General features: G+C 43.9%; 1 protein-coding gene and 1 long non-coding RNA gene across 2 annotated transcripts in view; both read right to left on the reverse strand.

Annotated features, from left to right (window-relative positions):
• The window catches only part of LOC134435160 (NACHT, LRR and PYD domains-containing protein 3-like), a 10,215-nt gene extending 2,876 nt beyond the window's left edge, over window positions 1–7,339 (reverse strand). Inside the window, exons 1-2 of the mRNA XM_063184012.1 lie at window positions 7,302–7,339; window positions 2,928–4,712 (exon numbers count right to left, since the gene is read on the reverse strand). Of these exons, the coding sequence (XP_063040082.1) occupies window positions 2,928–4,712; window positions 7,302–7,339 (1,823 nt within the window). The remainder of the gene's footprint in view (window positions 1–2,927; window positions 4,713–7,301) is intronic.
• A 1,440-nt stretch (window positions 7,340–8,779) lies between these two features.
• LOC134469944 (uncharacterized) lies at window positions 8,780–15,687 on the reverse strand. The gene is made up of 6 exons (XR_010039096.1): window positions 15,059–15,687; window positions 14,586–14,740; window positions 13,619–13,681; window positions 12,950–13,044; window positions 10,660–10,820; window positions 8,780–10,543 (listed from the first exon to the last, which is right to left on the reverse strand). It is a non-coding gene; the product is annotated as an uncharacterized LOC134469944 (long non-coding RNA).
• Window positions 15,688–15,971: the final 284 nt, after the last annotated feature.

Here is a 15,971-nt window from a genome sequence, read left to right on the forward strand (position 1 = left end):
ATATTTTTTAAAACTTTTAAAATTAATCGCTGAATGAGACTTTCTAAACAGTGTTGTAATTCGTCTCACGTCGCGTCGTTTGGAAAGTGGCTGGTTACCGGAGCATCAGTGGGCTACTGCCAGTGTATAAGTCAATCGCACTGCCAGACGCAAAATGATACAAAAACTCAGCAGGCAAGAGATATCAGTGAAGAATCAGTCGTAGATGCGACCGATCTACTTGCGGAGTGATCTCTGAAGAGACAAAACTCATTGCCATTCATTGTATTCAAGGGTGTTGAATCCATATCTGCTATATGCCGGGTCAAAAGTGTGCAATCACTTTTCTGATGGACTGAACAAGGTATGAATTTGAAAATATTTTTATTTTTATGTTTTCATATATGGGGAATGCCTTTCTGTCATCAGATTTTGGATCAGATTATAAGAATATGCTTTTATCATTGGCTGGCAGTTATTTTAAAAGCAGAGAGCCTCATATTGTCAGCGAATGTTACCATTTTGACCAAACTTTCAAGATCAACTGAAGATAATGCTCTATGTCTTTGTGAACACCAATACTGCCGAAACTGTACTGAACTGTCTACTTTCACCTGAAAAAAGAAGTTTGTGTCTACCTTTTTCCATTCCTTATGTAACAGAGGCTAACTAGCAGAGTTGGCATGGAACATTAGTAAACCTCCCTCCCAAAAGCCTTATACAGTGTCGATGCCGTTGGCTGGGGGACTGATCCTTTAGTCCAGCGGTATCATACTGTGCCTCCCATTTCTGAACCGATGTAGTTGACGAGGTCGCACGTTCGCGCTCAGAGGGGCAAACAGTTTCACTGCGACCGTGGCGCACACGTGGGTGGCAGGGTGGCTACTGCTGTGTTATATTTCTCTCGCGCTGGTGATTCGTAGCATTCAGAATGCTGCTGACTTAAAGGAACACTCCACCCATTTGCATTAGGCTTTGCATTGCTAGAAACCCAGTCATACTTTTGAATGGTCGTGCAACACTCTCTCATTTCCCCCTGAGACTGGAGAAATCCCTCTTCACCTCTTAACACTTCCTCCTACAATGACGCAAACATCGTCATTTTGCGTCATTGTAGGAGGAAGTGTAAGAGGGGGTGGATTTCTATTGAGACTACAAGCGTTAGTTCCCACCCTTTCAATACCACGCACAGGGGGTGGGACCTAATGCACTAACAGACCTATCAAAGATCAGTGGGAGAGGGCGAGAGTGAGAGAGAGGGGGGAGGGGAAGGGGAGAGAGGCACCGAAGGGCAAAAAACGGCGTGGGAAACAGCAGAGCACACGCACAGTGACAGGGAAGTGGAGAGACAGCGATACTGAAGAAAAAAAAAACGGCTCCCGAAAAGGATCTTAAAACGGCTCCCATTGGAGAGCTGGTTCCAGTCATTCACTGCAAAGGGCCAGCTCTTTGAGCCGAATCGTTCGCGACCGACACATCACTAGTGCAAGTGTCTCTGAAGTCACTCGCAGATAGCTGCAGCTAACATGCTAACAGCTAACAGCCAACATGGCTGAAGGTATTGAATATGTAGACGGATGCAATATGGATGACTCGGATTTTGAAGAAGGCTTGGCAGAAACGGATGTTCATCAAGAGCCACAATAGCAACAACGAGCAGCTGAGGGCCGTGGAGGAACAGGAGACGGCCGTAGCCGGTGGCAAAACAGCCGAGGCAGACGACCTGCCTGCGAGGAGCTGGGGCGAGAATTCCAGCGGTGCATTTTTTTCTGGACGAAATCACGGAATCGAAGGATGACACGGACGTGTATGGTGTTGATATCCTGAGTTTCGCACCCCTGCAATTCTTTGCAGCAGCACTTCATCTGTGTCCGCAGCCGCCCGGCGCTATACCAAGGCTCACAAAGCTAGCTACAAACATCCTAACCACCATACCTTGTCCAAAATCCCAGTGACATATGTTGCTCCCTTTTAATATCGAAATCAACCTTTTATATCTTCATCATTGTAGTCAATCAATGTTCTACAAAGCCCTAATCTTCTATTTTAATCAGTCCCCTAGTCATCCCTCGATGTAAAGGTACTATGTGTTCTTGTGTTATGTTGTGTCATTAATCGGCCCTGAAAAAAAAACAGAGGTCATGCCCTACCAGAAAATAGAACATAAATACATTTTTTAAAGACGTTTTTTGGCTTTTGAGACAGGAAACGAGTGAAGAGAGAGATGCACACACACACACACACACACACTGGAGGACTGTGTGCGAAGTCAGAACAGACACCATCTCTCTCCTATAATGTAAGAATGGAGATTGATGGATGACCCAGAAATGATACTGTTACTGTTTGCTGTTATCTTGGTAAAAGTTTGCTTAGAAGGCCATCCCCCCATGCCATTGTCAACGGTGGACTCAACCGAACCCACCGTGGTGTCACTGGCCCTCTGAAACAATAGGGCCTCTCCAACAGTATATAAGCCTATGATAATGAGCCCCTCTTCGAGTTCTTTCTCCCATGCACAAGACGTGTGTGTCTCTCTCTGTTTCTCTCTCTCCCTCTCTCTTTGTCCTAAACATTTTGAGGTTACCTTGGAGTGTATCATATGTAACATACAGTAGCCTTGAGTGAAATGTAATGTTACCTTGCAGTTGATAATTAAATTGTCATATAGCTTTTATTTATTTGTATCTTTATTTGAATCATGCCATTTGCCATTCCTGGGTCTTTAGCTAACAATACTTTTGTTTCAAATGAACCACTCCTGCCTGCCGTTGGCTAGGGTAAAAAGTGGAGTGAAAGGTATACTTTTACAATAAGCACACAGAATAACACACACACACACACACACACACACACACACACACACACACACACACACACACACACACACACACACACACACACACACACAATACCAGTACTTTACAGTCAGACAGTGTGCTACTTACGTTGCCTTTGTGGATGTTGTGACCACTGGCACCAGCTTCTGGAGAACATCATCAGGGCTGAGGAGTTCTGTCTGGTCTTTCTCTGGTGTCTCTATGTATTTCTGCAGGTCAACCCCATCTAGCTGCTCTTCTGACATACTGAGTCCAAATTCCACAGTCTTCCGCTCTCCTGGTAAGAGCATCTCTACATACAGCTTTCCTTCCTCCCTGTCAATGTGCTCGACTACAGCATACTGATTCAGCTCATTAAGACAGTACAACAGGTTGATCCTTCTGTCTGAACTACGCACATCTCTGAACTTCTCTTTGACACACTGTACTGTCTGTACTGAGCTCTGTGATTGGCAGTTGATCTTTGGCAGAAGATGTTCTAGGAGGTTCTGATTGGACTCCAGTGAGAGGCCCAGAAGGAAGCGGAGGAAAAGGTCCAGGTGTCCTTTCTTACTCCGTAAGGCCAGATTCACTGCAGTCTTGTGCAGGTCATGAAGTGTTGCAGCTCTGAACAGAGCAGAGAGCGGAGAGGTTTGCTGTTGGTCAGACATGTCTCTCTCTCTGTTGCTGAAGCAGAGAAACACATATAACGCAGCCAGGAACTCCTGGATGCTCAGATGCACAAAACTGAACACCTTTGCCTGGTAAACATCCTTCTCCTCTCTGAAGATCTGAGTACACACTCCTGAGTACACTGATGCTTCTGTGACATCAATGCCAGCCTCTCTCAGGTCTTCCTCATAGAAGATCAGGTTGCCCTTCTCCAGCTGCTGAAATGCCAGTTTCCCCAGTTTGAAAATTATATCTTCTTCTGTCTCTTTTCTCTCTGTGTACTTCTCTTTTTTAATGCTGGTCTGAATGATGAGAAAGCGGCTGTACATTTGAGTCATAGTCCTTGGCATTTCAGCTTTGTCTGATTCTTCTGATGTTCTCTCTGCAACAATGGCTGCAATCCAGCAGAAGACCGGGATGTGGCACATGATGTAGAGGCTCCTGGATGACTTCAGGTGTCTGATGACTCTGCTGGCCAGATTCTCATCACTGATTCTCTTCCCAAAGTACTCTTCTTTCTGTGGATCGTTGAATCCCCTTATTTCTGTCATCCGGTCCACATAGTTTTGATCTGGATCTGATTGTGGGATCTGACTGGCTGCTGCTGGTCGGGTGGTAATCCAGAGGAGAGCAGAGGGAAGCAGATTGCCCTGGATGAGGTTTTTCAACAACATGTCGACTGAGACCTGCTCTGTCACATCACAGCACTCTGAACTGTGTCTGAACTGCAGAGGAAGCCGACATTCATCCAAACCATCCAAGATGAACATCACTCTGTGCTTTGAACTGGTAAGTATTTCCTCTGCTTTTATCTTGGGGTAAAAGTGTTGGATAAGACCCACCAGACTGAGTTTCCTCTCCTTCATCAGGTTCAGCTCCCGGAAAAGAAAGGGAAATATGAAGTGGACATCCTGATTGGCTTTCCCTTCAGCCCAGTCCAGAATGAACTTCTGCACAGAGACCGTTTTTCCAATGCCAGCCACTCCCTTAGTCAGCACTGATCTGATGGGTTTGGCTTGTCCAGATCCAGGTTTAAAGAGGTCACTGCATTTGATTGGTCTGCCTAATTCCTCTTCACTCCAGGATGCTCTCTCTATCTGTCTGACTTCGTGTTCATCATTGATCCAACCCCACCCTCCCTTTGTGACGTAGAGATCAGTGTAGATCTTATTCAGTTCTGTGGAGCTTCCCTGCTCTATGCTGCCCTCAATCAGACACTGAAACCTCTTCTGCAGTTGTCGTCTGAGAGTAAAGAGAAAACAAATTGATATCAACCAGTATCACAAATAATTACATGGTAATCAATTACATTTCATTTCACACACACACACACACACACACACACACACACACACACACACACACACACACACACACACACACACACACACACACACACACACACACACACACACACACACACACCTGTGATCATAAAGCTGTCTGTGTCTTGTAGGCCTGAGTTCTGGTTGACTGGGCTGCTGCTTCTTCAAGGGCTCACAAGGGCTCACTACAGCAGAGTGGGATCTCTTACGGTGCTTAGACCTGTGTAATACACACACACACACACACACACACACACACACACACACACACACACACACACACACACACACTAAAACTGACACTTATTTGTTTATTGTCACCATGTACAGTAAACACCCTCAGTGTGTGTGTGTGTGTGTGTGTGTGTGTGTGTGTGTGTGTGTGTGTGTGTGTGTGTGTGTGTGTGTGTGTGCGTGCACGGGTGGTCTACAAAGTCAGCAAAAAGGATGTCAATCTATCATTCTCCAACCCCTCTTCTGACAGCTCTACCTGCTTGTGCAATAAAAACAGATGGCGGTGCGTTTGATATTCATTCCACCCAAAGGGTCGATGTTACTCTTCTATTTATCGAGTTGCACTTGTTACCACTAGTTGCCCGAATCAAGTCAAGTCAAGTGCACAAGGCCCTGACCCTTACCTACAAAACCACTTCAGGAAGTGCTACTGCAGACCATATACTCTTTCTCGTAGTGTTGAACACAAGACAGTCTATCAGTCTTTCGGAAAAGACTTTCGGTATGGTACAGCGCTGCACTGAACGGTACAGTAATATGTTATGTTTATGTTTTTACTGCCTGCTGCGCTACATACAGTGGCAGGAGGACCTGGACGCGATTGGAGTAGCCTAATAAGGAAAGGTTTACTGCTAACTAACGACCAACAAGTGCTTGAAGTAGGCTTGTACTACCCTCTCACTATGTTATGCAGTTTTGGAAAACTTTGTCTGTGTCCCTGGTGAAAGATGCAACGCGCCAAATCACCTTGTGAGACAGACGGCATGGAACAGCGGTCAAGAGTGCACACACGGTTGAGGGTAAATCCCACTGTCCAGCGAATCCACAGCAATATAAGCAGGGTACACAGCAATGTCTTATGCGGGAAGATAGAGGAATGTGCTTTGTGAGACCTTGAGGAAAGTGCTATTACTGACACTGATTAAATGTCCAACGCAAAGTAGCAGTTTTCACTGCAATATGTAACTTAATTAATCCATTTGACAACGTCTTGAATTGATAGTTGAGATTTAATCTTTGTCTTAACCTTTTCAAAACACACATGAACTAATAAAAATAGCCTCCAATTCAATAAAAATGGAGAATGTTGGAGAAATGTTGATTAATCACTTCTCATATGCAGATGACCTAACCATTCTATCACCAAGTAGCAGTGAGTTCCAACAGTTCCTTAATATCTGTTCTGATTATGGGGTAGAATTTGATATTAAATGTAATGCAAAGAAAAGTGTGGTTATGTTCTGTAGAACAAAAGATGATTTGAACATTAAATTCCCTTCTTTCTATCTATCTGGAGAAGAGCGGGGAGTAGCTAATGGCACAAAATATCTGGGGAACATCCTAACAGATACACTGGAGGATGACGCTGACATGAGAAGACAGAGGAGAGTGTTATATGTCCAAGCCAACATGCTGGCTAGAAAATTCCATCACTGCACTACAGATGTAAAAGTCAATCTGTTTCGAACTTACTGCTCCCTCTTTACACAGCTCCACTCTGGATCAGATACAAGAAGGAGAGCCTGTTCAAGCTAAAAGTAGCTCATAATGACTGTCTCAGGATTCCCCTGAAGAAACCAAGGAGTACCAGGGTAAGCCAGCTGTTCTGCAGTCTGGGTTTAACTACTTTCATGGCTTTGGTGAGAAATCTCACTTTTAAGTTTATGAACAGACTGGACCGATCCATGAATGAGCTTATTGTTCAGATAGTAGATCCAAGTTGTAGCTCAGTGAGGTACATGTCTAAAATATGGGAACATTGGTATGTGTGCCTCCACTAGCTTTCTTCTTTTGTTGCTGTTGTATAAAATGTATATATGAATGGGTGTTGCATTGTTTTTTTTTATTGATCTGTGTAATGTATTGTCTCCTGACGACATGGGTTGCCGTTGATGTCAGGTAAACGTGGGGCTCTGTGAGGTCAGACCATATCAATTGGTGCAGATATGAATGGGGATTATAAAGGTGTGATGTGTAGAAGTTAAAACCAAGTAAAGATTTTTGTTGCTGATTTTTCCACTGTGCCCCAAACCCTTGTCGTCTGCTAGCCTGCATGCCCAGCGCCAGATGTAAGCCAAAACATTAATTACGTGAGGAATTTTATATCTTGCGGTTGGCTTTTTGATGGGTGCTTTAGTTATCAGCAATGGACACTGTTAGTCAGCGTGGCAATAGACAGCTGACAGACGGTCATCATAACAAGGTGTCAGGCCGGTAATCTTTTTTAAAACCTTGCAGCAAAGAATATGGAAGTCTACTGGAGAGAAGATACTGGAGCCTCTGCTTGCGGGCTGTCGGGGGGGTGAGCATGCTGCTCGAGAGAGCGTTATCGTTACCCAGCCCTAGAATAAAAGCGAAATGCTGACTTTTTCAAAACGCTTAATCCATGTATATGATGAGCAACAGCACAAGTTCAGCATGTCAAGTTTTGAAGCCTGGCAAAAGCATAGTTTTGATGGAAATATGTGTTAATTTAAAATTGTACCCATGCAAGAAATCTCATAATTCTAAAAAAAAAAAAATAGCTCAAGGAAGAACATTTTCAAAAGGACCTATATTGACTGCCAACATGAACGCACAAATAAAAGACCATCACAGAAAAGCCCTCATCAGCCTGCAGGAGGACCGCACCTGCTCCCACCTGGCTTGCATCCACCTGCAGCTGGAATGGCTGATCTAGTTTGGGTGCAGCCAGGACCGGAGCCGATGTTAACAAGAGCTTTGCGTTCTGGAAAGCCTGCTGACACTCCTCCGACCAAATGAATTTGGCGCCACCCTTCAACAAATTGGTCAGAGGAGATACATCAGTCGAAAAATTGCAGCAGAAATTACGGGAGTACCCGATCATACCCAAAAAGCGCATTAGCTCTTTCTTCGTCGCCGGCGCAGGGAAATTATCAATGGCTGCCATATGGCGTCATTATGTGGACAAAAGGTCCACGAGCGCCACGTACTGCACACGCGAGGTATTTCATTGTGCGCGCGCGCGTAGACACTGTCGCGCGCGCGATTTTGCTCTGCGCGCGCTCGCAAACGCTGCCACGCACGCGCAAACACCGTCTCACGCGCGAGAGGTGACATGAATTTCCTCACGCGCGCGAGCAGGAATATGAATATTTAAATTATCTCCTCCCACTGATTAGCATAACCAGCGAGGCGGAAGTTTGTTTAGTCCGAAATAGTCATACACAGATATCAAGATCAATTGTTTATATCGTTGCTATGTAGCAGGGACTGCAACTCGCGTTATCTGACGAGTGGAATGACTGAAGGTTGCTGACAAGGGCATTTACCTCTATTTCTTACCCATTTTTATGAAAACATTGTTTAATACATAGCCTATGTTTGTTTCATGGGCGAACTTGTTGAGATTCGCAGACAGCAGATGAGGAATAAAGTGAGTAGACATTTCATCAACTGAATATGGTTCGTGTTGTATCCTAGGACTATTCCTGTCAGCTTCATTTAGCTCACGACGGAGTTTGTTTTAAGAGCTTATTAGCAGGCTAGGTATTTGGCATGATGACAAAGTTGTTTTGCAAAGACCAAAATGCACGTTTATAGAGGCCTAAGTTAACATGTTGTAAGTGCAATGTTTCACTGAAATCCAGCTCCGTGCATGCTGCATGACTGAGAGACATACCTGTTTCCTACGATGGTCCAGTCCAGTCAGATATTTGTAATGTATAAGGATTCAAGTGTGTTTGATATAAGCATTGCAATAAAAGAGGGAGCCGGATAGTCAATTCAAGCGGTCAGATCAGAAACCCTTTATTGCAATCTGTTGGAACAATCGTTCATTTTGCCACTGTCGTGTTCTCCATACCTGGTGACGAGTGGGCAAGACGGCCGCAGTTGACTTGAGACCGGAGGCTGAAATATATGGATTTAATGTAGGCTATGTATTCAGCGATCCAACGGGTATACACAAAGAGCTCTAGCTGAATTTAGTCTACATTGCATCAAAGAGCTCACTCTGTGCTTTGGAATGAAATGATGAAGTGGATAGAAAATGAACCGTGCGTGGAGTATCCAGTAGATGGCGTCGACACACTGTAAATAACCAATGACACTACAATACAGATACAAGCACAATGAATGATTAGGCTAGAAAGTATGATCACTTTCTCAAAGTACTGCAATGACTCCCAGAAGTTGACTGGTTCATGGAAAATGGTAGCGCAATACCGGCCTCTTCGAATATAGAGTTGAATAATTGAATCTTTAAGAAGTGACATAAATGGTAGGCCTACAGATCAATAGACTGTATTTACCTGCTCTCTTTGTGTCACTTGGCTAGTACATTTAATGCAATACCAGTGCAATGCAATATATTTAATAAAAAGGTGCAGACATTTAAAAAAAAAAAATAACTCTGCCTTCAGTTGCTGATCGGCGGCCCCTGTACGGAGGTGGTCACACACAGCCAACGAAACCACATGGGCAACATTGAAGAGGTCAGTGTGCAGCCCAGCTGGTCTGACCCAAGCCATTTAAGTGGTTAAAGAATTTAGTGAATCCATCTACACATGCCATATCTACAGGGGCCTAATCTGTCTACCTTTTTTACATGTTGCAGCAATTGCCAAAGCAGGTGGGCCTTTGCCTGGATTTCATCACACAGCAGCAGTAGGTCTCTAGGACTCTGGTTAGGTAGCCTGTATACACTTTATTTCTGGAAGGTGATGTGGGTGTCATGTTACTTCAGCAAGCAGCACAACGCACACAGTTCATAACATTTCATCCAGGCAAGTTCTTCTCATTTTCATTTAGGGAGCTGCCAATCCCAATAGTGGTAACACAAGTGCAGAGATGTCATGTAGACTATTGAGCTCAACTAAATGGGTCACTAGTAACATAATAATAACAGCAATAGCTACACCACACGCACAAAGTAAATTGAATATGTTGTGATTCCAAATGACCTATTCTCGATGAAGGCACAATCTCTACATTTCTTTGCTGTACAGGAAATTCAGGCATACTGCATATCGGCAGTTGGTGAGATGGCGTGGGAGTTCATAGGCTATGTTTGGGTTCCACTGCAATCCTGTGCCGTCACAAAGATCTGGCAGACCTTTGAATCTACACATTGTACAGGTTTCCAGGATGTGATGTATTTGTGGCAAATAAAGACATTTCTATGTACAGTACACCTGAATCAGATGTATTTGTTATAATGCATTTCTTAACCTCAGTAATGGTTTTTAATGCATATTTAGGTTTTCACATGTATATTTATACATTGTATAGTATAGAAGATGGACTGAAAAGTTTTACAATATCATACACACACACACTTGCCCATACAGAGTTTTTGTGTACAATTTTGGGAATCGGCTGTGAGGGCGTCGGATCATCTCCTCTTTTGGGGGTACTGGGTACACACTGCTCAACGGTGGGGGCGATGGCTGCCTCTCACGTGGAGAAGTGTCAAAGTCTTGCTGTAGTGTAGGTCCGCTTTACTTGTCCTTGCCCACTCTCTCTCACTGTTGCACAGTAGTGTAGTGCTGCCTATTGAAACATGTGGTAGAAATTATGGGAAGCGATGATTTTGTTTATTCTGTTAATAGTGATATTGAACAGGATGTCTTTCACCTTTCTGAGGTTACTGAGAGGTATGAAATTACCTGCTTAGGATGCCATGGTATGTGAACGGCTTCATTTTTGGCGCAAAATGGTTGATGACGTTGTGGATTATGAGCTGATGTCTGGTGACCTGATGCCATTTTCTTGATGTCCTTCACCTAGCCAGTGTCATTGAGGTCATCAAAGTTTCCGGCCTCCTTGTCTGTAATGACAGGATATACAGTATTAAGAACATGACATATCACTGTCGCTCAGTAGTAGTTTTCTACATCTTGTACAGACAGTGTAAAATAATTCTAATTGTTGGCAAATGAAATCAAACAGGTAATACTCAAGCACTGGCACATAATACAGTCCACTGAAAGCCCCCCCCCCTTGACATTAATGTTTTGCTCTCCGGCCACAGTGGCGAGTGGTTTTCCCAAGTCACTAACCACTCTGGTTTTCTGCTAGCCACATTTTTGCTCACAGTTCTTTTCATTATCATGCTAAACCAAGAGGGTTAGTGATATGAACACATAATTTCTATATGTACAGTGGCTGTCAAAAGTCTACACACCCCTCTTCAAATGTCAGGTTTTTGTGATGTAAAAAAAAAGACAGAAAGACAAATAAATTCACAGCTTTTCCCTCCTTCAATCGAAATATTAATCAATGCAATGCAATGCAAAAATGTACACGCCCTTAAATTAATACTTTAGTTGCAGCACCTTTGGCCTTCATTACAGCACAGTCTTTTGTGGGTAAGAGTCTCAGCATGGCACACATTAATATGGCAATATTCGTTCACCCCTCTTTGCAAAGCCCTCCAAATCAGAAAGACTGCGAGTGCAATCTGCCACAGTCAGTCCTCCTCAGATCACCCAACACCCAACAAGGCTCCCTTCACTTAAAGTATGGTGTTATTGGGGTGATGTTTTGTGCCAAATATACCCTTTCGAATTATGACCAAAAAGTTCAATCTTGGTGGAGTACATTTTGCAAAAAATACTTCTGTAATCTCCCAAATGCATGTGGGAAGATGTATTATGGTCAGGTGAAACCGAGGTTTAACATTTTGGACATAATTACAAAAGGTAACAACACCTCATTGCCAAGGTAACACCAAGCATAAAGTGAAGCATGAAGGTGACAGCATCATGCTATGTGATTATCGTTCTTCAGTTGTAACTGGGGCTTAAGTCATGGAATTTAGAACAGTTCCACAGGGGCCATTGTAGTGGCATAAAGGGGGCGGGGATGGGCCAGTGAAGTTAAAGACCATATGCCTCTGTGAATAGATGTGATTTCAGGTGCTTCTTGAACGTAGCCAGTGTGGGGGCCTGGCGTATGTTGGGAGGTAGACTGTTCCAGAGCGTGGGGGCAGCAACACAAAAAGCTCTGTCACCAACAGTACGGAGTCTGGCTCGGGGGATGATGAGTAGGGATGGTACAAACCGCACCGAAAACCGAAACCGTACAATTCACACACCATACCGAACCGTGAAATGCAGTCCGTGGCAAACCGCAATTCATGTACTGCCCAGAAAAATATGTAAAGCAGAGATTCTAGGAGTATCTTATCCAGTGTCTGACTAAAACATTAGTATATAAGACCAATCTGAGGATGATACAATTAAAATCACACCACTTTCACATTATAAGCCTATACAAACCGTATGTAGAATATTTAGTGATAAGTCTGATTCTATTAGCCACTTGAATGAGGGCATTTGGAAGGCTCAGACAGCGCACATCAGCTGACGACAACTGATTCAACTTGCGCATCATCACTTTGTAATTGCAGTTATATAAATATGGTTTAATATTCCCAGTGCACCATTTATCGTCAACTTAAACATAGAACCCTAGAGAACCGAAAACCGTGACGTTGATACCGTGATATGAACCGAACCGTGAATTTTGTGAACCGTTCCACCCCTAATGATGAGATTGTCCTTTTCAGAAGACCGCAGAGACCTGGACTGGGAGTGGGAGAGTTCAGTCCTGTATGACACGGAACATCTGTTGGGCAATCTGAGGAGGACTATGCAGATGAGATGCATTCGCAATCTGTCAGATTTGGAGTACTTTTTGCAAAGATACGTGTACAAATATTGTCACTTCTATGTTTGCCATGCTGATAGACTCTTACCCAAAAAGACTGAGTGCGGTGATAAAAGCCAAAGGTGCTGCAACAAGGTATTAGTTTAAGGGTGTGCATATTTATGCAACAATGTTAATAGAAGTTTTTTATTTTCTATTCTTCCCTTTTAAAGCTTTAAGTTTGTTTTCTGTCATTTTTTACATAACAAAAACCTGGAATTTGAACAGGGGTGTGTAGATGTTTACCTCAATCTAACTGCTTCATCCCGTTTCATCTTCCGTCTCGGATTGATGTTGAGGAGCCTGGTCGGTAGCATACCTGCAAGTGCTTCTTCCACCGCCTGAAAATAAATAATGCAAGAGGGAATAATATAGACCGATTGGTAAGAGTATGCACCAAGCAGCTGAGCTGTCTGCTCATTTCGAGAGCTGTTAACGATTACATTACGGCCATAGAAAGAAGGCTGGCTGCACTGCTGACAAGTTCATGAATCTTGATGTAACAGTGCACATAATTTTAGCATCAACAGGATGTGACGCAAAAACGTACATCCATTAAACAGGGCAAATATTTGATGATGTTATTACCATCTTATAACAATGACGACTTGGCCTGTATTATAGTTCTCAGAGTCGGCAAGAATGCCCAGCTTCCTGCTTGTTTAGCATGACACAGTAGGTCATGCTCGCATTAATTAGTTAGCCTACTAGCCTACTAAAGGACTTGTATTTATAAATCAACCGCCAACAACTGAACTAGCCTAGTGGTCTATTTACATGTCAAACATGGCCCACACAGCACAGAAACAAAAGAAAAGAGAAGAGAAAACATTGTAAGCTGGTCTTCGCCATTCACACACTTTGACAGCGTTTCCTAAATTGTGGCAGACAAATGTCTTTAGAGCAAATACCTACCTAGGCTCTTAAACAGCACCTTCCTGCATTCTGGCGTCCAACTTCAGGAATGGGTCATCATCTCTGTATGACAGCATGCACAGAATTAGTGGTCAATATACAACATTTTTATAAAAGTAAGAGTATGCACATCCCACCTCGCTGAGGCCAGGTGCAGGACAAAGGCGCGTCTAATAGTGGAAAAGAGTAGAAGTCCGCATCCTGTGGCTCCGCTTTGAAAATGTATTCAGGTCATACAACCATGAAGACCCTGTTGGGGGTCAGCTGCTCTATGTTTCCCACAGCCCATTGGTCCCACAGCTTATTCTTGCTGCTCCATGTTCCCACAGTTATTCCCACAACTATTCAAATATAGGCCATATGTTCCACACCTGTTTATTGTTAACACTACTACATAAGCTTGAGGCAGTTTTGAAAACTATCTCTGAACTACAGGAAGCCACATCTTGAGCAGTCACCTATAGCAGAAATGACAAGATCTGAAACGAAGGGACTAATTTGAAAGAAAGGGCCCAGTGCATTTAAAAAGAGAATGCAGACAGCCTATTTCAGGGGACTCAGAAATACTAGGCAGGGCACAGCATAGAGAGAGATCCAGGAGCGGTGGCGTTTAAACGTGACAGAAATCCAAGTTAAAACTTTAGAAAAGTGAGTTATTAAAAAGTCACTGGACTCGGAGGGAGGAGCAGGCGTGTTTTTCTCTGCCTTTCACACTGACAGCGTCGGCGTGCGCGACCAGTCCTGTTCAAAACCCTCCCCACAGCCAAAGCTATCATGCTACTTTGCCATTAATTTGAAGGAGACACCGCGGAACGGTGCAATTATCTCCAGCACATACATTAATTCTCCAGTCTTGTCTAAATTTAAATGTAGGCTATTCCTATGGCGAACTATTCTCAGTTTATTATTATTATTATTAGAGGGTTGCTAAACACATGTCAGTTGAATATTGACTGAACAAACTAACCTCGGTCTGCGAATGATGATTCTCCTCTTTGGCCTCTCTGAAGTCCAGGCGAAAGTTGGCACAGCATCCTTTATAAGCTTTGTGATAACACGGGTGGTCTTTACAAAACACTGCTTCTCAAAGTGCTCAGAGCAAACCTTGGTCTCAGCGTTGATCTGTAACCATAAATACCAGGGTATGCATTTTAGTTCGTTAGCAAAACAACTTGATTTTGGCACAAGTAGGCCTACGCTACTGGTTCTGGTAGCACAAAATCAGTGGCCATCGGATCGCTTACCACACAATTAAAAGCCTAATCTTGAAATAGCGATCTGGAAATATCATATAAATGTAGCGTTGTGTAATTACACATTCATATTTTTTATTTCACCGAGGCATTCGCGTCATTAGGCTACATGAGTCATGACAAGTTTGGCGAGCTAGCTTATTTGTGCTAGCTAATGCGTATGATTGAACATAATTTTGCATCTTACCTTGAAATATGGACCAGGACCCCTCTAGATGTGATTTATACATCCACGGCGAAGTGCCTGCTCTTTGGGGAAACGGTGGAAAGTCTGTCCACGGTAGGATTTTTTTTCTCTTTGAGGACGAACATTTGGGCACACAACAGTGAGGCGCCATGACAGCTGGTGCGTTGCCGAATGTACCCCTGAAGTGTACCCCTCAACGTCTTTAGAACGTTCCGGGTGAATAAGGCGAACATAGACATAGCATATTGACACAATGTTTTCATCCACCAAAAAATAAAATGGGTTTACGAATAAATATGTGAATGCCCTTGTCAGCAGCAGCCGTGAGTTGCGTTTCAGTTGTGTTTCAAAGGTGGTCGGTTGCAGTCACCGTAGCAACGATAGTCTATCAACAATTGAGATCTGAGCTCTCTGTGTTTGACTATTATGGACTAAACAAACTTCCGCTTCATTTGTTATGCTAACCAGTGGGAGGAGATAATTTAAATATTCATATTTCTGCTCGCGCGCGTGAGGAAATTCATGTCACCTCTCGCGCGTGAGACGGTGTTTGCGCGCGCGTGGCAGCGTTTGCGCGCGCGCGCAGAGCAAACTCGCGCGCGCGACAGTGTCTACGCGCGCGCGCAGAATAAAATACCTCGCGTGTGCATTACGTGGCGCTCGTGGAGGTTTTGTCCCGATTATAACACCATACTGCCACCTTTGCGTTAACGGGCCGCACCATCCCCTGTCCGACTACTTTACCCAAATAGACGACTGTGGCACGCGCAAACTCGCATTTCGCTAAATTTACTGTGAGGTTTGCTGCCACCAACCTCTGGAAAAGCGCTCGAATGCGAGCCAGATGTTCGTCCCAACTGTCCGAATGACAAACGGCGTCGTCCAAATAAACCGCGCACCCCTGCAGCCCCCC

This window comes from Engraulis encrasicolus, chromosome 19, assembly GCF_034702125.1.
Source record: "Engraulis encrasicolus isolate BLACKSEA-1 chromosome 19, IST_EnEncr_1.0, whole genome shotgun sequence".
Taxonomy (NCBI): domain Eukaryota; kingdom Metazoa; phylum Chordata; class Actinopteri; order Clupeiformes; family Engraulidae; genus Engraulis; species Engraulis encrasicolus.